The sequence below is a fragment of the Branchiostoma floridae genome, chromosome 15 (assembly GCF_000003815.2).
Source record: "Branchiostoma floridae strain S238N-H82 chromosome 15, Bfl_VNyyK, whole genome shotgun sequence".
Taxonomy (NCBI): domain Eukaryota; kingdom Metazoa; phylum Chordata; class Leptocardii; order Amphioxiformes; family Branchiostomatidae; genus Branchiostoma; species Branchiostoma floridae.
Genome location: NC_049993.1, coordinates 7,920,272 through 7,939,742, shown reverse-complemented (window position 1 = coordinate 7,939,742; position 19,471 = coordinate 7,920,272). Strand labels below are relative to the sequence as shown.

The following is a 19,471-nucleotide window of genomic DNA, read 5'->3' as shown; positions in this document are numbered from 1 at the left end:
ATCTTCAAATAACTGCAAACACACACCAGAACAAACAAACACACAGAGAACAAAAACAATACCTCCCTTTTTACAGACTCTGAAGTAAAATAACTAAATGTATCTACATGTATATCAAGTCTGTCACCACAAGGTTTAAAACTTGAAGAAGAAGGAGCAGTCACCTGATTGACAGCTGTCGCCACGGAAACCAGGCGCACAGATGCACTTGCCCGTCCCCACGTGACACACACCTCCATTGTAACAGACAGGACACCTGTTCCTGCAGTCTGGGCCCCACTTGTTGGTGGGACAGGCTGAAAAACAGGCCAACATTGCCTTTAGAGGATAAACGTGATAGAGTTCAAAATACCTGTACTCACCTGCAACCTCTACCTTACAGTCTGGTATCCGGATTGACATCTTGAAAAGGTGATAGTCACCTTCCATAAATGTGGTAAACCTAAATAACTCTAACTTACAGAAACATTTTGAGACTGAAGGGAAAGATATAAACAGCCTATAAGCCAGCAAACTAAAATGACACTGTAATCAAGAATCATATATTCGATAGCAAAAAAACAGGCCATCACAAGCCATAACTGCTACTCTTATTGAAAATTCTAAAGCTGGACAAAAGAAAACAGTGAGGATGAATTGTAGGTTGCTTTAGAGGAAAAAACAGGAAGCAAAATCTCTATATTCAGAGAAGTTTCACAAATGAAACTTCTATTGTTGTAGCTTATGCAGGACCCCTAGATGATCCACAAAAACGTCTTAAGAAGCTTAAGTACCTCGGACGATGAGTCTGCTGAAGGCGTGGCTCCAATTGCTCCGTTGCCCATCCCTGTAAGCCTCGTAGATACCTTCGTGTGATGTCTGCACACTGGGGATGGTCAGTAGGAGTCCCTCTCGATTATCTAGTAGCTACAGCGGGTTACAGGAAAACATTATCAGCCATTCACACAGTGTTGTGGTGTTTTGGTCTAAATCATCCTAAGAAAGACTGGGGTGCTTCCACAGAGCTGGACTCAATTATCTTGGTGTTATTCATGGACGGGGTACCAGTATTGGTGTTTTTTCAGTACCATGGACAGAGACACCTGTTGTTGATGTGTGATTCAGGGAAGGGGAACCAGTCTTATTTGTGTGTCATTCAGCACCAGGGACAGGGGCACTAGTCTTATTGGGGCACTAGTTTTGTTTGTGTCATTCAGCACCAGTCTTGTTGGTGTGTCATTCAGCACCAGTCTTGTTGGCATGTCATTCAGCACCAGTCTTGTTGGTGTGTCATTCTATTCACAACAGAAACCCTTACTCCCAAAAGACACAACACTTACCTCTCCATCCTTTCTCCACTTGACCTGGTTGTCAGACCAGCCTGCCTGCCAGTTGGATGTCTTGGTCATCCTCAACACAACAGACTCCCCCACACTGACTGTCCTTGTGAACACCTCTGGTAGAAGGTATGCTACAATGCAAGGTTTCAAAAAGTAAAAGTTAACCAGGACTTCTGTCAATATTGAGATGTCTAGACATACTAGAATAAAGTCATAAGTCTTAAAGAAATCATACAGGAGAAGCGTTGATGAAGGTTAGACATCCAGATATGCCCCAAAGTAGTTACTCATTACAAGCAACTGGACATGGTTTTGGAACGGCCAGACGTTTCAACTAGCAAATCCAGTTGCTTGAGTAACTACTTTTGGGCGTACCCTATAGGAGAAATCTTTTAATAATCCAAGCAGTGAGACTCACCATTGATCTTGACCTTGAAGGAGACAGCGGACCCTGACCTCCCATCGCTGTCCACCTGGCAGGAGAAAGCTCCGACCCGTTTGACCCCTGCAGCAGCCATGAACCTGGCACCGTAGTCACCCAGCTGGGGGAAAAAGATATGTAAATGCTAGTTCACCTTTATCCGCTCAGTAACCTATATCTGTGGTTTTAGGAAACTAGAGGTTTTAGGGATATCTAGCCAAAGGACAGTGATTTCAAATGGCAATATTTTCAAATCATTGCAGTTAGAAGCCACCGTCTGTTGACTTGATATCCCTGAATACTGTTTCTTAAAAACATCAGATATGGGTTACCCCGCAGATAAAGTTAAGCTAGCGTTACACCAACAGAAGCATATATTTTGTAGCTTTTACTGATGATACATGATATACAAATGTATTCTTTTATGAAGTACAATATCATCTTAAGCATCAAAACTGATATTTTTATTTTATGGATATTTTTTTAATGCTGTTCCAAGTCACACGTGCCCATACTCCAAAGGGTTCCTACATGTAAATGGCTTTGGGTGCTCTTCCCATTTTGTCCAGGCAGTAACCTCAATACCTTGCAACCACTTTCAGACTTTGGAAAGTTTTGAAATCGCCTACTTCAAACAACAAAATACCATAGTCTATTTATCTCATTGCACCAGAGTGGAAAGACAGCCATCTAAGCAACTATGAAGATGCGAAACAACAAGAGAACATTTCTTCCAAACTACATACCCGTTGGGAAGAGGCATCGTCAAAGGGATTTCCTGGACCAACACCCCCGACCCTCCTGACCGGCCATGACTGAAACTGTTGTATGGTTCCCTGTGCCGTGCGGCAGAGGAGGTCTGTTGCATTACCATCAAGGATGTGGGAGGAACTCACAAGGGTTACATCGACAGGGGCACGCTCTGTGAACAGGGAAGGGTGATGTAGAGTTATTTCATTGATAAGGCAGTTATTCGTTGTTCTTGGATTCACAGAAATGATGCTGCACTGTAAAAATGTACTCTATAAAAAACAGTCAGGGGAGAATGTCTGTACTTTTACACACACAGTTAGGAAAAGACTTGAATGGTGAGAAACATTTTCGTGTTTGACATGACTGGAAAATAAGTTTAACCCTGTCGTTTTAAAAGAATATTATGGTAGTATTCTTTAGGTTTTTCACTAATTCTGTATCATGAAGGAACATTGAAATGTTGCAAATGATTTACCAAATGACCCTTGAATGGTATTTCATAGATGGGGCCGTTAAGCTGTCCTTATTTTCCTAGCACTGTGTAATCATAATAATTCAGTATACTCTCAGTCTGTTTGAAAGTCAACAAAATTTAGCTTCCATGAATACCTTCATCAGGTTGGTGTGTCACTGAATAAAGAGACTTTTTTTACAGAACTACTGCTTTCTTTTCACCTATCGCTGCAGTACAATGTGAACCTGTCTAAATTGAAGGTGACAGACGGCCACCGAAACATCAGTGGAAATAAAGCAATTGTTGTGTAAAAAAGGTCTCTTTTTTAAAAATTTAGCTTGTATAGAAAACGTACTTGGCTGCCGTGTTGATTTTACTAATAGAGTTTGAATTACCTTGACAGCTTGGACCAGTCCACCCTGCTGAGCACCCCTGTGCATCACATGCCCCTGAGGCCCTATCGCAAGTACCAATACAGTTGCAAGTCTGGGTACAGCCTGCTCCAAATGTTCCAGTACTGCACCCTAGAAACACATTAATCAAAAACAATCAAACTAAGGCCCACTTTACATTACGCTTTTCGCGTCAGCGGTGAAATTTCCCGCTGTCTGGACGCCGCTATCGGCACCTCTTTACACACCGACCGGAAATATGGCAGGGCACCCGCGGTGCTTATGGCATGTTGTAGTGACCTTACCTGACCCACTGTGACATAAGGCGCAAATCAAATATATGGCGGGAGAGCCGCCACCACATTTGTTTCTCGCCGTGTTTTAGGTGTTTTTCTTTACGTGCCTCATTCGCGTTATGTCCAACATGGGGCAGGGAGCAAGGCTAGCGCGCAGGAGACGCCTGAGATACCGGGAGATGTTGATGGGACGTCGCCCAGCTAGAATTCACCCTGCTTTTAATACCCCGCTGCCCTTGCTTTGGCACGAGGTGGCGATCCTATCAACCGGACGATTTGTAGTTACGTAAGGTTACCGGCGACCTTTTGGCAGAAGTTTGTCCAGGGCACACTGTGTGATACAGAATTCTACAAATTAGCTTTATGCTAATTGCTGAACCCTGACCTCCCGCTAACGTGAGCCCGACGAGTTCTCTTTATATACAGTTTGAAGTTGTCGGGGAATCCCGCTGAGCCTACGGGCGTACACTTCGGAGTGGACGGGAGAAAATTTGAAGACTACGTTAACAGGAACTCTCTTTACACGGGCCCGGGCTCCCGCTAACGCGAAAAGCGTAATGTAAAGTGGGCCTAATACAGTGCTAATGTGTGAGTACTAGGTTCCAACACATATGGGAGTCCTGGCCCATCTGGTTTATGTTAACTCTGAATGGCAAAAAGGAATCGACCGACACTTCAGGCAGTTCTGGAGTGTGATGCGTCTGGACCTCCTCTCTGTGTTACCCTAACTCTGCCACTCACTACAAATGTAAGCAACATGTAAATGTAATAACTCTGGTAACCTGTGCTCATAATGCTAATAGTTTGATTCACCTCATGACTACGATGGAAACTTGTGTAAAGCAGATGATTATAACACGAAGATCACAGTGAATGTTGTTTCCCATGCTCTCAGTGTCATGGTTTGACCTCTGACCTGAAACCCACGAACAAGATTGACGCACCAACTTCCAGGTTTTGCTACACACATGTATGCAGTTGTTGAATAACCTATCCCAGTTATAATCAGCTGCAACACACAGGGCATATATCAGGGATCATAGTTACCTGGTCCTGGCAGCTTAAAAGGTCATAGTGAATGGTATTATAATTCTCAGTCTTCTGTTACAAAGACCCTTGGCAATTGTGGTTCCTTACTTTCCGTGCACATGATGCCTCTGAAGCTGGGGGCACAGGAACAGCCGAAGGGGTCAGCCGCACACAGCAGCTTCTGATTGCAGTCCTTGGAAGTACAGATGTGGCTGCACGTCTGGCCGAACTTGTGGGGAGCGTCACATACTGGGAGTGAGAGGGGGAAAACATTACAGCTATATGAAAAGGCTATTAGTAAGTGTTCATGCAGTTAAATGCCACAGAAAGTTTCTGTGGATTACATTGGATGCTTTGTTTCCTTAAAAATGATCTAAGACACTGTTGTAATGTTTCTAAGTATGTGACAAGTTGTCACAAATAGAGAGGTATCGAGAAGGTAAGTAAGACTGTAATTGGTTAATAGCTGTACCTATATCTACAGAGCCGTAATAATCATCCTTCAGACCTGGGCACATAATGAAAGTTTTCTTGCCTTGCTCTAAATGCAAGAGTGAAACACTTAACAGTAATATAAAAAAAAACAGATGCGCTACCTGAGTTACAGTTTGTGCCGTGGAAGCCAGGACTGCAGATGCAGCGGCCTGTCTCGGGGTCGCACACACCTCCGTTGTTACAGGCAGGGCAGGTGTTGGTGCACTGTGGGAGCCCCCACATGCCTGTAGGACAGGCTGGGAACAAAGGATTGTACTGTATACTGTAAATGCAGAAATGTTCGCGGTGGATTAATGTTTGCAGTTTTCGCGGTGACCACTTCACCGCGAGCTTAAAACCACCGCGATTATTTTTCTATTATGGTATTAGACTGCAGTCGATGGTGTTACCGCGAAATCAAATCCCCGTGAACTTAAATGCATTTACAGTAACTGAAGTAGTCAGTCTACTTTGGATTCATAAGGCTCTCTTTTCGGCAGATGAAGCGTTCTGCCGCCAGGGTTATTATCACACATGGTAGGAGCCATACGATCCAGCATCCCTGAAATACCACAAATCTACTAGAATTATTCAATAATGCCCGTGCTTGATATACCTCTGACAATAAGTCTGGCGAAGGCATGGTTCCACGTGTCCCGTTGCCCATCCATGTAGGCCTCGTATATTCCTCCATCAGCTGTCTGTACATTGGGGATGGTCAGCTGGAGTCCCTGTCGGCCTGGTACTAGTACCTATGTCATAATGTTAAAGCACATCATATTACAACAAAGTACAAAACTCTCATTTCATTGATGTATCACAATGCAATTTTCAACTGAGCCCTCTATCAAGCAATCCATCAATGTCATATGAATAACCATTTAAAACTGAACATTGTAACAACTTATTCAGGGTTTTCCTAATACTTTTGAAAATGGTACAGATGTGGCCTGACAACAGAGCTAGTCCCTTCATCAGTTTCTTCTCCTTTTTTTGGCTTACCGGTTACCCAACTTCAACTTCTTGTGTCTCCTAACATCTTGACCCACAGTGCCACTTCCACAGAGCGTCTGACCAAACAAGAACTCACCTAGGTGTTAATGAAATTCTGAACTCTCTACACCACGATAGAAGTATAGACAGACAGAGAGAGATTGGTGTCACATCACACATTAAGATTTAAATGGTCCAACCACTGTCCAGCTAAGGGGAAGAAGGGGGCTACTGTGGATAGAACATAGCCACTGATTCAGTGAGTCGCCTATTCGAAACAAACGTCATCGAAGGGGGGGGGGCGTGGCATTCGCGTTACTCCAGAGTTCAGCATGGTCCTCTACAGTTAGCTGTTGTTGAATACACCTTCCTCCGTTTGTTTCACAAAATTGCAACAAGAAAATTCAGCACAACATAACTATGATGTCAATGAATGTTCTTCGGCCAAAATCGTAGTTTTTTGTTGTTTCTTTGTCAAATTGTTTCTTGCTTATCTGTCTGTCTGTCTGTCTGTCTGTCTGTCGGTTTGTTTGTTTGTTTGTTTGTTGCATATTCAACAAAAATACGTTATTGTTGTAGATAAACCGGCACTTCTACTGACACAAACGATCAATGGGCCATGGCACAATTTCAACATAACGACCTTTTCCACGTCGATCTTGTGTCCTTGGGAAAAGCAAAACTTCCTGCCTCTAGTACTCAGGTGCAAAAAGGGGCACCTGACTTCGGCTGGGGAAAAAAGTAGTGAGAGGACAGGGTTGGGCTCTGCCTTCTAGTACCGTGCCTACTGCCCCTATGGCCTTAATATCACGGCCAAGGTCTACCTTTACCTTTACATTGACCCCTCCCACCTCCCCCTTTTTGTTTCAGAGAGACGTTTAATACCTGTCCATCTTTGCTCCATCTGATCTGGTCGTCTGTCCAGTTCTGCTGCCAAGTGCCCGTTTTGGTCACTTGTAAAGTCGCGCTTTCCCCGATGTTGGCTCTCACAGTGAACGCCTCGGGTAGGACATATGCTGTACCGAACATAAGATCACACAAGATTGTTTGACCAATGCATGGGGTTTCCCCACTTAAACCTATTGGTTTGAGGATGACAATCAATTGTATGATTTGACGAAAATTACATCGTGACATCGAAAGGAAGTCGCATGGCTTTAACAGAGACTAGGACACAGACCTTACGCCAATGACGGTTGTGACATGACCTGATAAGAATGCGAAAGTTTACATCTAAAGATATCGAACTTACGGCTTAAGTCAAGTTTACGGCATAAGAATTTTTTCGTTCGATGACCAGGCGGAAAATTACCGCCCCGATACGAGTGGCACCGAAAACATAAAATGGGAATTCCGACGGAGCGTCTAAGCTCACCTGTTTCCTTGATCTTAAAGGCAACGGCCTTTCCTGTCTGCCCGTTTTGCGTCACAGAGCATGAAAATGCTCCGACTCGTCTGTCTCCTGCGTCCGCATAGAACATGGCGCCATACGGGACGGTTCCGACCTGCATTGTAGGATCATCACGTTTGTAATTAGTGTATTCTAACAGTTCAGGAAAACGTGCATCAGACTCCTTTGTTTGTTTATTTTTTGTTCTTGTTCTTGTTTTTTTTTTTAAATTTATTCATTCATTTTCCATTAAGTTCAACAAAAACATTACAAAATAAACAGATGAAGCCTCCCTTTGCAGATGTGTTCCTTACAAAGAAAATTGATAAATAATGACATAGCACGGTCAAAAATAAGATGCAACTTTAGCGTTACATAAAGATCACGAGACTCATTTGTTAATGGACTTGATTTGTCATGATAACGCCTAAAGGAACCTATATTGAACCTCGGATTTACTCCTCGCTCGATCATATCTCCGCTGTTATATATATCGTCAGAACGCTGTTTCATTTTTGCGAATCTTTACAATGGTATCTTTTTTGATGATCATTTATTTGTGCAATGGACATATTTATGATAACATTGATTAGTGGACGAACACGACTGAGTTGGTCACGTGAGTGGGTTCCCAAAACATGCTAACTCAAGTATTTGTGTTAGCTTTAAATGTCTAAAGAAATATCATTCTCATAAGTCCAAATTACCCTTTCGCTTGAGGCTACAGTAAACGGATTTCCCGGCCCTGTTCCACCCTCCCTCTTGATCGGCCTGGAGTTGGGTGACTCAGATGGGAAGCTGTGCTGTGTGATGGTGTTCACTGGCGCTCGGCACAGAAACTCCGTCACGGACGAGTCATCCAGAAAATGTTTGGAGCTCAAGAGAGTCACATCGAGTGCAGCGGCATCTATGAGTAGAGAATAGCCTGATTAAATCTCGCTTATAGCAGCCGCAGCCCGCCAAACATCTGCGGAGAGGGGCCAGTTACAGCCCCGGACACAGACTAGGCAGAGAATCATCCGTGTGTCCAATCAATTTGTAGTTCATTTTTGTGTATGTACTAGTATAAGAACACACATATCCTAACTACGTAGTGCAGCTGTATTACCAGTATAAGTTTGTTCATGCCTAACTTTCTTAGCTTATTTGTCACATGCAATTAGCCCTCGGGCAAGAACCTGCAATAAATTCTATGTACTTTATATTTCTAGTACTGTACATGAGATTCTTCATCAACATTAGGAAAAATAAGAAAACATTTTATTTTGGGGTAGGAAAAACGGAAGAGTATTCAATTTCGTCAGTATGATTGATCCATTCAAACTGAATTTCAACGAATTTTACTTAATGCAGGCGACTTGCATGCAGTGTTTGTGAAGTTGCACATGTCACTATACTACGGTTGTAACTATAGCAAGTCGTATTGGTTTGCAAGTCTACTATACAAGTTCATATCTGTTATATGAAGTAAATTTGTATCGTAGCCCAAAATGCTTTACACACAATCAGAAATGATTTAGACAAAGCGCACGTGTACAAAACCATTGCAGCGGGGAATAGTTCTCTTTGCTTTATTTGTAAGACTAGTCATTAACTATCTATATTAGGCAACGCGCTCCTCATTTCATGGCCATTTTTTAAATCACAGCTAGTGCGCTAAAACGACTTGGATTTTCCAGATTGTTTGTGGATGACGTCATCTGATTTCACAGTGGAGCATCCTTGACAACATTTCCGATATCTAATGGCTAACACCGCATTATTTTCCGGTAGGTACAGTAAGTGGTTTTCCGGTGACAATGCCCTAAAGCTAGTGCGAACGCAAGCGTCCCTAACTACTTAGGATGAAAAGTGGATGGGCCATAACATAGACGGCTGGGAAGACGCTACGATGTTGACTTCCTGACTTTCAAAGCAAATTACTGTCCCGTAGCCAGCCTTTCCAACCAATGACAACCAGATTAAAGATGTTTGTGTGATGTTATGTGTACACTCGACAATAAGAGCTTAAGTTGGCTGTCCATATCATTATACAGTCTACACCTGGTACATTAGCAGAATATCTTGATTTGTGCTCCTGCCACGCCCTTTAAGTAGACAGACCACAGACTTGTCATTCTTTAGGGGTCATGGAACACTCTAATTACTGGGCGTCGCTATTTTTTCATTCAAAAGAACCGGGCATGCGCACAGGCGACCTGTCGAACGACCTTGCTGACATGACAGTCGCTGTTGGTGGAATTTTCGGATTAAGATATGTCAGAAGGGATTAACGATAAAAAGGGAAGGCGTTCACATGCGCTTAAGGTAGTTGGGATGTGGAAGGATGCGAATTCTTAGTGCAAAAAGACTTGGCAAAGAATTCAGGGACGAAAAATAATGATTGGGGACGGGTTGAGCATTTGACTTTTGTTGCAGGTCAATGATTTGATAATTTCCCCTTTGGCCTAGATTTTCAGCAACGTCATTCTTTAGGAATGTTTTTATGACCTCCGTGCAAGTCTTCTTAACTCATACAACATGTCTCCTGGTTCGTAACGTTCTTAAGGCTGTCTGAGTGACGTCTTGTTAATAACCTGGGTGAGCATACTCTCACACGAGCGCAGTGACCTAAAAAGTATGTCTGACATCCACTATTACCTTCTGTGTAGTGCCAGTGAAAGTAATGAGAGGTTATTTGTAAATTGCTTCTGTCTTTTAAGCTGCTTCTGTATGTTGAACACGCCTTTAAAAACTAAGCTGGTTGTGGTGTGTGTTTTACAGACCGAGTTAGTGGGATTAACAAAGGATAGATGGCAGCCTCTTGCACACACACACACACACACGCAGACACATGCTGACACACACAGACACAAATTAAATGTATAACGTTACACGCACGCACCTACACACACACACATACATACATGTAACGGATACGCAAAAACACAGGAAAGAAGAAACACACATAAGTGCCAATTGTGTCTTTTCAAAAGCAAGAAAAATGGCCATTCCATTACGAGTTTCTACGTGTTACCCTTGTCTCACCATTTTGTTTGTTTGTTTGTTTGTTTGTTTGTTTGTTTGTTGCCTTACAAGTTTACAGTAACATCTTCGTGATTTGATACTCCGATCTTGCCTTTCTTATGTGTGGTAATTCAAATTATATATGTTTGCAGACATTCTTCATAAAAATATCAGAAGTGTTTAACTTTACCTGCAGTGTTGTATTGTGAGATAAGACAGGCGGTGACGATGAAGGTCAGAATGTCCGGATCCGCCATCTTTGTTCTCCTGTTGAACACGTTCTGCTGAAAACGCATGACAGAGTGGTAAGTGACCTTGGATATCCTCGCTGTGATTTCAAGGACTTTAAACAATAGTCGAACAATAAACAAAGTTTATTCTCAGGGCACGGAGCTATGACTTTTACCCTTTACCCATCCGCTTACAAATCTTAGATGATCTTGCCAAGCCGTTTATGAATGAAGATAATGGGGTCGAAGTTGGGCAAAGAATTCAGCTTGCTTGAGGGAAGGGTAATTATTGCCTTCTATCGCCACTGCCTGGTTGAACATTTTACCACTCTAGACGTTTTATACCCTGGAGTCTCAAGCTTAGACTGAACATGGTGACACGCAAAACGTTCAAATCTTTGTTGAACCAAAAGGAAAACATTTTCTCGAACACCAGATCAGTAAGCGTGTTCTTTAGGCATTGAAATATAAAAACAGCTTGAAAGGGACAACACACACTTTGACTTTAAATTCTAGAACAGTGTTACTGCGGTGAAGGTAACCCTTTACATGTTCAAGAAAAAATGGCCAATGTTAGCTAATACGTAGGTACTGTAAAGCACCATTAGCAAATATAGGCTGATTAGGAGCTTAAATACTAAGTATGTTATAACTTTCAAACTTAAATTCTGACTTTTTTATACCTGACTTGATATTACTAATACACAAATTGTAAATTGTACCTGCACGTGTAGGAGTACCTCTACACAACGATCTTATTATAAGTCAGAAATCGACCTTGATGGTATGCGCGTATCACAGTGCAGGGACTACAAAAGATCACCTCACCAGAACGACACGCAGTAACTTGTACGGGCACTTGCAAGATCTCAATAATTATGTCCAAACGCCATACCTGAGAACTGATGATCTCCTCTGAACAGCGGTCAGTCCAAGTTAGAGAAGAGATTCACGAGTCATGACAACGCCACTCCTGTCACCCCAGAATACTGCACATTCCTGACCACGCCGGTTCAATGCTGACTTTAGCTCCAGGCGACGCACAGGTATAAAATGGGCACTGACAGCGTGATTTCAGTCCCAACCCCAATTATACACACTTCGCGCACACCATTAACAACAATATGGAGTCGTCATACGAGCGTCTGTAAAAACGCTAAGGTGAGGAATACCAGAATATAAGTGATCGTTTCCAAAATGTGCAAAACGTGTTGTTCAACAATAATCTTCAGGGTATAATGGCATGGCTTTTATCAAAATAGTTCCAAACACCTGGGTACAAACTTTGGGTGTGGTCTGTCAGAAACGATGTGTCATAGAGAGATTGGGCGAAAATATGCAGAAGAACAAGAAGCGCCGAATTCCAAAGGTGGTGTTTGTGAGATATCAGGCATGCTTTTCACCTTATTGTGTAGGTAAGGTCATGGCACATTCTAGAGGGTGGGTAAGCCGGGAACTTTGAAAACACGTACAGCAACACCCGTGGGAAAGTTAGAGAGGAAAAATTGCGTGCGTGATCAGCAAAATTGGACTATTGAAACTTTAACGCGAAAAATGTCTTTAATATTGAGTCAACCAATTAACTACGTGTACATCTTTGGACGTAGTTATTTTAAGACTTCTCTAGAACTTAATAACCGCTTGCCTTTTAAGGTAAAGGCGTGGCTGTCCTTGAAAAGTGGACATACGATTACAATATTTCCCTCCCTACTGACATGCGTAGCTAGGTCACATTGGTGGCAAGTTATACGCGTGCTTTGTTGATTTCAAGAAAGCGTTCGATTCTGTTTGGAGAGATGGCTTGTACTACAAACTGTTATCATCAGGCATAGGTGGACAATTCTTCAGAATCATACAATCCATGTATTCCAACGTAAAATATTGTGTTAAAACTCCTAATGGCCTATCAGACTACTTTAAATCAACGTGCGGCGTACGCCAAGGGTGTAACCTAAGCCCCCTTCTATTCAACCTTTTCATAAATGACCTTCCATCCGAGTTGTCTTCATCATTATGTGATCCTGTCACTCTCGATAATACTCCAATTAACAGTCTCCTATGGGCAGACGACCTTGTCCTCCTCTCAAAGTCAGAAAAGGGTCTTCAAGAGTGCCTAAAAAGACTGGACAGATTTTGCTCACTCTGGAAGCTAGCAATCAATAGAGACAAAACTAAAGTGATGATTTTTTCCAAAAATGGTCGAACAGCTAACAACAAAAACTCAAATTTCCAATCACAAGGACAGGTTTTAAACATTGCAAACTTCTATACCTATCTGGGGGTAGATATAACACCCTCCGGATCATTTCAGCGTGCAACAAAACAACTCAGAATAAAAGCCCTCCGGGCTTCTTTCAAACTTAGATCCCTCCTTCTATCAAACTACAACCCATCCATTCCGCTAGCCCTTGATTTATTTAATAGTTTAGTCAAACCAATTTTGCTTTATTGTAGCGAGATACTGGGAACAACAGTTCAATCAACGGAGTAACGGAATATCCAAATGAAAACATAAGACAAATAGTATCCAACATTATATCTCCGATACTAGGATCAGATGTTAATATCCGTAGAGCTAATCGTGTCGGTAAAAAATCCGACCCACCATCTAACCGTCCGGTTCTGATTCGACTCAGCAGGTACAACGATAAGTTACAGATAATATACCATTCCAATACTTTAGCAAAACAAAACATTACGGTTATCCAACCTCCGATTTCTTACGAGGTTTCCGACCTAGAATATGTTCTTCTAAACTTCTGCAAGATACTTCTCCGCGTCCCCAAAAGTTCAGTTAACGCTGCCGTAAGGGGAGAATTGGGCATGTTCCCGCTATACATAGATACTCAGACTCAACTGGTTAAATATTGGATAAGATTGAACAGCCTTCCGAATGACAGAATAGTGAAAAAGGCATATAATGAAGCTGTAAGACTAGAACAAGACTGGGTTATACATGTACGAGATACACTCTGCAGACATGGGTTCCAAAATATTTGGCTGAACCCTACCATTAGCGCCAACTATTTTGGAAACATGTTCAAGGAGCGCCTTAAAGACGAGTTTCTATCCAGCTGGCGACAAAAAATCAAAAGTTTCAGTAAACTCGAGACATATTCAAAAATAAAATCTGAATTCCAGATTGAGAAATACTTGCTTTCGGTCCAAAACAAATCCTTCGTAGCCAATACAACAAAACTGAGAATTGCTTCACACCAGTTAGAAATTGAAAAAGGCCGTCACAATAATGTCCCAGCAAGCCAGAGACTGTGTCCAACATGCAAAGAAGGCGTAGAAGATGAATACCATTTCATGATAGAATGTCCGACTTACATAGAAGAAAGAGCTAAATTAATGCAGACGATAAAGTACAAATCACTACCAAAGACAAACAGAGAGCTATTTCATGTACTTATGTCATGTCCCGACACTGTTTCCGTTTACGTAGGTCAATACATATATACATCCATGCAGAAAAGAAACCTCATGATATCAACTTAATTTGTGAACATTGTCATAGTAATGTAATATACTAGACGATAAGATCCTCGCTGTGTCTCCTCTCCATCATATTGCTTGTATAAAATGGAGCCCGAATGTAGTATGTATAAAATCGAGCCTGAATGTAGTATGTATTAGATTCATGTTATTAGCAAATAGTCTGTAGCAACATTCTAGATTTGTTTCACATCGATGCATCATACACTATGTTCCTTCGAACATTGCATAACCTTCATCTATTGTTACTTCTACTACTAGTATATTACTAGTTGCCTTATGCATTATAACGTTACCTAAGTTTGCCATACATTGTACCCGTTTTACAATTGTTGTGCAATAAACTTTGACTTGACTTGACTTGACTTAATGGATAGGTCGGAATTAGAACCCCACGGAATTAGAAGGGACTGTTATCTAAACTACACACATTACCCTAATATAGGTCACCATTGGCGAGCAAAAGAACAATTATTAAGCATTTGACTTCTCGTTTTACTTGTCATTTTGTATTTTACTTCTCCTTGTGACATTTCTCATTGTGGCATCCTGCTTTTTCTTTTCATTTGCCGCTTTATCATTTTACATGTCGTTTTGTCATTTCACATGTCCTTTTGCAACTTTGCTTGTTAACAACTAAATAGGAGGCTGTTGTTAATATACGGATGGAAGCAGCACTGACCATACAGTCGAAGAGTTGAGTACAAGAGCGACAAGATGATATAAAGGGTGCCATGCTACACTGTTCACTTGGTGAAGATGTCTCAATACACAACATCCGAGATTACACATGTCAGAAGGATGAACAAAATACCTCACGCTCTCCATGCAATATACTCTTAAACCAACTGTTGATCTCTTCTTAGCATTCTTATATTCTAATGGAGCAAACGGAACTTATAATGCAGTAAACCTTTAATAGCTTTATATGGTTTGTTTTATTCTAAATATCAAGCCCGCAACTTATCACTACACCCCAATCCGCATCCTTCATACGTGATTCCCATCTGCCTATAGCAGTGATGACAGAAATCGTTAGTGAGATGAAAAAGCTTTTTAGCACAATTTGCAATACAATTACACGGGAAATGGTTTCATCAGATTCCATTTTGCATTTGCAATCACACTAAAACACATTCCTGTTAACGGTATATGCAGTGGGTGCATGTTTCTGCTTAAGTTTTTACCACAAAAAGTATTGGTAAAGTAAAATCAAAGGAGGTATACGGATAATATACAGAGATATAAGAATGTTGAATACTTGTGGAGTGTGAGAGGATTGGTGTATGATAACAGTTGTCGCAGTGTTACATTAGTGTTAATCCCCTGGTGTAAGTGGCTGTTACGTACTGCACATTTCAGCCGGCCGTGGTAATGTGCTGCTGAAAGGTTTCCAATTCCGCTGTCATCACGAACAAACGTCGTGCAGAGGGGAAGACGTGAGAAAACGGCCGTGGTACCTTATCTAAACATTGCCTTTAAGCTTTGTATCTTATGCAGAGGCGTTAGAAAAATCGTGATGAGGCGGTTTTGTAGAACAGTCCCTCCAACAACATTCAGCGTTGTATCAGTCCGACTTTCATGAACAGTGTTGTTCCAGGTCTTGTGATTTTGCGTCGCCTCCCCCATTTTCGTCATTTTTGTCTTCAAGTCCCACTTTTCTTACGGGTCACCCTCCCTCTCCCAGTGTCCAAATTATCCAGAAGCGGTACAGGAATCGCGAGGAGAGCCGTTTGTGAGAAATGCCGACCTACACGGAACAGAAGCCGTCCTCTACCATGGGGAACAGCGCACTGCCGTGCCTATGCTGGCTGGAGGTAGGTGTGATCGAGGTGGGTGTTCTGTCTGTCCTTCTTTCTTTCTATCAAAATTCATGAGAAGCGGGTTGCCTGTTAGCCCCCATCAGGCCTTCCTACGGGGCAAGAAACGTAGAATACGGCAAAGAAAGGAATAATTGGCCAGGAGAATCTGTCGTTCCCTCTCCGGCAATTCAAACACTTATACTAATAGGTAGCAAAATTCCCCTGGCAATTTCTTCTCCCTATACAGCCAGCGTAGTCAGTCTGGTAAAGACAAGACTAGTTAACAGCGGCTAAGTAACAGGCAATGCACATATAGGCTTGTAGAGTCCTCGGCAGCATAGATCTGTAGTTAAAGTACCGATACTTTAGTTCCGAAACAAAGTTCCTCATCTCAACTCACAAAGTTCATGCTGTCTGAAACAGCCACAAGCAGCAGTTCAGACATAAGTTGAGGGCCCGGCCTTTGTCATATACAAATGTTCTATCGTCTTTAGTTCTCTATAAGAACAACCCCAGAATACTATCTATGTCTGTATAGGTACATTTTCTATCTGTAAAATCAACTTCATAGAGTATAAGAGAAAGGACACGAATGCGCCTTTGATTATATATGGCCAAATCTATTATCGGGCATTTTTAGCCGGTAGTACTCGTACTAGTTCTTCTGTGTATGGTTGGAGATTGTTTTGTCAGTGAAAGTTTCCAGGATGTTGTCGATAACGTTTTACCAATGTTTCTTTCCGCCAGTTGTTCCTGTTCGGCGGGCTGGTGACTCTCGCCTACCTCCTGCACTTCACAGAGATCATCCCCGTGGTTCAGCAGGGGTTCATCTGCCAGGACATCGCCCTGTCCAAACCGTTCGCCGGCCCGAGCGAGGCCGTGCCGTGGCCGGTCCTGTACGCCATGGCGTTCGGCGCGCCTGTAGTTCTGGTCAGTAATACACTTGTTTTACATGGTAGGATCCTAGAGAGCCTGTGCTGGGGCTTTGTAAGGTGAGAGACGGTAGAAAAATGACAGTTGTACTACATCAAATATGAGTCTTAAGCGTAGGTGTGAATCAGCATTCACTTGCAGGACCATGCGTAACGTACACAACAATTACCATAACAGTCAGGATATTCGAAATTTTGTCCTGTACCATTCGGTCCCAATACGAGTTAGAGTTTTACAACTCAAAATAAATCTAATCTGTTGTAATCACTAGTAAATGTACCAGCCTGGTCCCGATCTCATGTCGACAATGTATGCATGCAAGGAGGCTGTCCCTCTTTTCAACCTCCTTGATGTATGTAACGATTTATGCATTTTGTGGACTGATCACAGGCTTCAGTACCACTATGGACGTTTTACTGATATCTTGCTTATTTTCTGTCAAGGTCTTGTTGTTGCCAGAAAATGTTTCAATAAAAAAGCGAACCGCCATCACACATTTTTAACGCTCTCAGACCCTGCTCTGTCCTCCGTTCCTTAAATGTTCCTTTTCAAACAAGATTGAATCGAGAACAACTGTAACCAATCTAGATCCTGGTGGGCGAGCTGAGTCCCGTGCTGTACCAGCTGGGGGTGGGCGCCATGCGGGACCGGGCCGCAACTGCAGGCCAGCAGGGCGTGCCCACATTCCTGCGCAGACTGGTCAAGTTTACCGGTAATGTTTGTTTGTTTGAACTTTATCTATTCATGAGAAGCTCAAATCGGCCTGCAGGCAGTTTTTCATTGAGGTCGTCACGGAGGCAAGGGTCAGATAAAATACATATGTTTGGCCATTCTTCGCCCATTTTCATGTCATTTCACAATTTGGATGATTTTGCGTTGTAATCTTCCTAATTATCCGTGTAAACCACTCAGAGAAACTCATCAAAGTAGACAACTGGCCATGAATAATAGACAGGATTCTAAAGGCTATGATCAAAACATTGGAAAAATACCCCAAAGGGACAACGTCTACGGTCAGCTGGTCTTTATGTACATGGGGTGACTAGTATACTAGTATAGTTTTCAGAGAAATAAGTTTGATCAAGTTAATCCCATGTTACCCAGGCCTACATCTCTTCGGCGGCTGCTCGGCGCTGGTCCTGTGCGGACTGGGTCAGGTGATGACGGGAAGTTTGGCCCCGTACTTCCTGTCCGTCTGCAGCCCGAACTACACCCTCCTGCCCGTGGTCTCCGCCTCCCCAGACGGACCTTCCTGCGTTCCCGCCACTTTTATTACAGACGATATCTGTGATGGGAGCGCTGAGGAGGTCTACAACGCGCGGTGGGTATTTCTGAGGGTTTCTAACACGTGTTTCTATGAACTAACTTTTGTGTTGAAAACTGTAAACGGTTTCAACATGGTGTTTTTCCCTTGCTAGGGTTTCAAAATCCTTGCAAAGTTTCAAAATGATGTGTGTATCCCTATTGTCGAATATGCATTTAATTTACAATTAACAACTATTTCTGTGTAAATTACTGCAAATGGGTCTGTGAAATGACGCATGGATGACTTGTCCCTACACAGGCGGTCCTTCCCGTCGCTCCACGCCACCCTGAGCTGGTACGCCGCTGTCTTCATGGCGGTAAGTATCCCACAGGAGTACATGATATTCTATAGGTTACTAGATTCCTTCCTCACCCGTACACTTTAGGACACTTTTGTAGCTTGTAATTTTGTGCAGGAACGATACTCGTTGCATGGCATGTTTTTGACTTTACCTGATGAAAAATTTTAAGCCATTATCAAATCGGAATCCTCTGTCCAGGTTAGCAAAGCCTACCCAATGTGCATTGTATAGGGAGGCGGCAAGGCAACCTTACAACATGTTTTTCCCGTGCTTTTGTATTCCACTATGTATCCTAGCCGCGGCCACTGTTGACAGGCTTCTTGCTTTCAGTTTTATACATAAGCCATATCAACATACCATGTTTAAAGGCAATTTAATGTTTTAATCTTTCCCTTCACCCTCTAGCTGTACGCGTCCTCCGCGCTGTGTCTGCGGGGCACCAGGCTGATCCAGCCGCTGCTGGTGATGGGGCTGCTGGCCCTGGCGTTCCTGAGCGCCGCCAGCCGGGTCACGGAGTACCGCAGCCACGCTGTAGACGTTCTGGGCGGCAGCGTTCTGGGAGCCGCTATCGCCGTGTATCTGGTAGGAATCCTTTCCTTCTGTCTCCGAATATGTAGTGTTTCTTTGGTATCCAAAATCAGACTGACGAAAACAACAGATCCTCACATCACGCACGGTCCATTTTGACGGCGATCAGCACCAAGGACAGATCTACTTACAAGTGAAAATGTTGTTCAGCTCCAATGACAGACCTACTTACAAGTGTGGATGGCGTTCAGCACCAAGGACGCGCCTATACACAAGTGTGTATGGTGCTTTCAGCACCAAGGACAGATCTATTAATAAGTGTGGGTGGCATTCAGCACCAAGAACA

General features: G+C 42.7%; 2 protein-coding genes and 1 long non-coding RNA gene across 5 annotated transcripts; 1 reads left to right on the top strand and 2 right to left on the bottom strand.

Annotated features, from left to right (window-relative positions):
• Window positions 1–120: 120 nt before the first annotated feature.
• On the bottom strand, window positions 121–7,629 carry LOC118431414 (tyrosine-protein kinase receptor Tie-1-like). 2 transcript variants are annotated; one of them, XM_035842632.1, is made up of 11 exons: window positions 7,507–7,629; window positions 7,017–7,147; window positions 5,755–5,890; window positions 5,261–5,395; window positions 4,773–4,913; window positions 3,343–3,471; window positions 2,487–2,662; window positions 1,738–1,861; window positions 1,320–1,450; window positions 774–906; window positions 121–296 (listed from the first exon to the last, which is right to left on the bottom strand). In XM_035842632.1, exons 1-11 carry the CDS (start codon window positions 7,610–7,612, stop codon window positions 136–138), a joined length of 1,503 nt encoding a protein of 500 aa, XP_035698525.1. In that variant the 5' UTR covers window positions 7,613–7,629; the 3' UTR covers window positions 121–135. The 2 variants fall into 2 exon arrangements, with proteins under 2 accessions (XP_035698525.1, XP_035698526.1); XM_035842633.1 differs by lacking the exons at window positions 7,017–7,147; window positions 7,507–7,629 and adding an exon at window positions 6,148–6,336.
• Window positions 7,630–8,167: 538 nt separating this feature from the next.
• On the bottom strand, window positions 8,168–12,288 carry LOC118432134. Of its 2 annotated transcripts, none has more exons than XR_004833044.1 (3): window positions 11,653–12,288; window positions 10,718–10,811; window positions 8,168–8,428 (listed from the first exon to the last, which is right to left on the bottom strand). It is a non-coding gene; the product is annotated as an uncharacterized LOC118432134 (long non-coding RNA). The 2 variants fall into 2 exon arrangements; XR_004833045.1 differs by having other exon boundaries at window positions 10,718–10,808.
• Window positions 12,289–15,745: 3,457 nt separating this feature from the next.
• LOC118432569 (phospholipid phosphatase-related protein type 5-like) lies at window positions 15,746–19,284 on the top strand. The gene is made up of 6 exons (XM_035844191.1): window positions 15,746–16,087; window positions 16,805–16,987; window positions 17,579–17,702; window positions 18,095–18,311; window positions 18,555–18,612; window positions 19,003–19,284. The coding sequence occupies exons 1-6, from the start codon at window positions 15,998–16,000 to the stop codon at window positions 19,282–19,284; spliced, it is 954 nt and encodes a 317-aa protein (XP_035700084.1). The 5' UTR covers window positions 15,746–15,997.
• The last annotated feature ends 187 nt before the right edge of the window (window positions 19,285–19,471 follow it).

Bases quoted from the DNA above. Each gene is read 5' to 3' on its own strand.
- LOC118431414 (XM_035842632.1), bottom strand. From the start codon at position 7,612: ATGTTCTATGCGGACGCAGGAGACAGACGAGTCGGAGCATTTTCATGC. The intron at 4,914-5,260 runs GTAGCGCATCTG...TCTCACTCCCAG, and splicing joins CGGCACAAACTGTAACTCAG to TATGTGACGCTCCCCACAAG. The intron at 1,451-1,737 runs GTGAGTCTCACT...CTTGCATTGTAG, and splicing joins CTTCAAGGTCAAGATCAATG to CATACCTTCTACCAGAGGTG.
- LOC118432569 (XM_035844191.1), top strand. From the start codon at position 15,998: ATGCCGACCTACACGGAACAGAAGCCGTCCTCTACCATGGGGAACAGC. The intron at 17,703-18,094 runs GTAATGTTTGTT...CATGTTACCCAG, and splicing joins CAGACTGGTCAAGTTTACCG to GCCTACATCTCTTCGGCGGC. The intron at 18,613-19,002 runs GTAAGTATCCCA...TTCACCCTCTAG, and splicing joins ACGCCGCTGTCTTCATGGCG to CTGTACGCGTCCTCCGCGCT.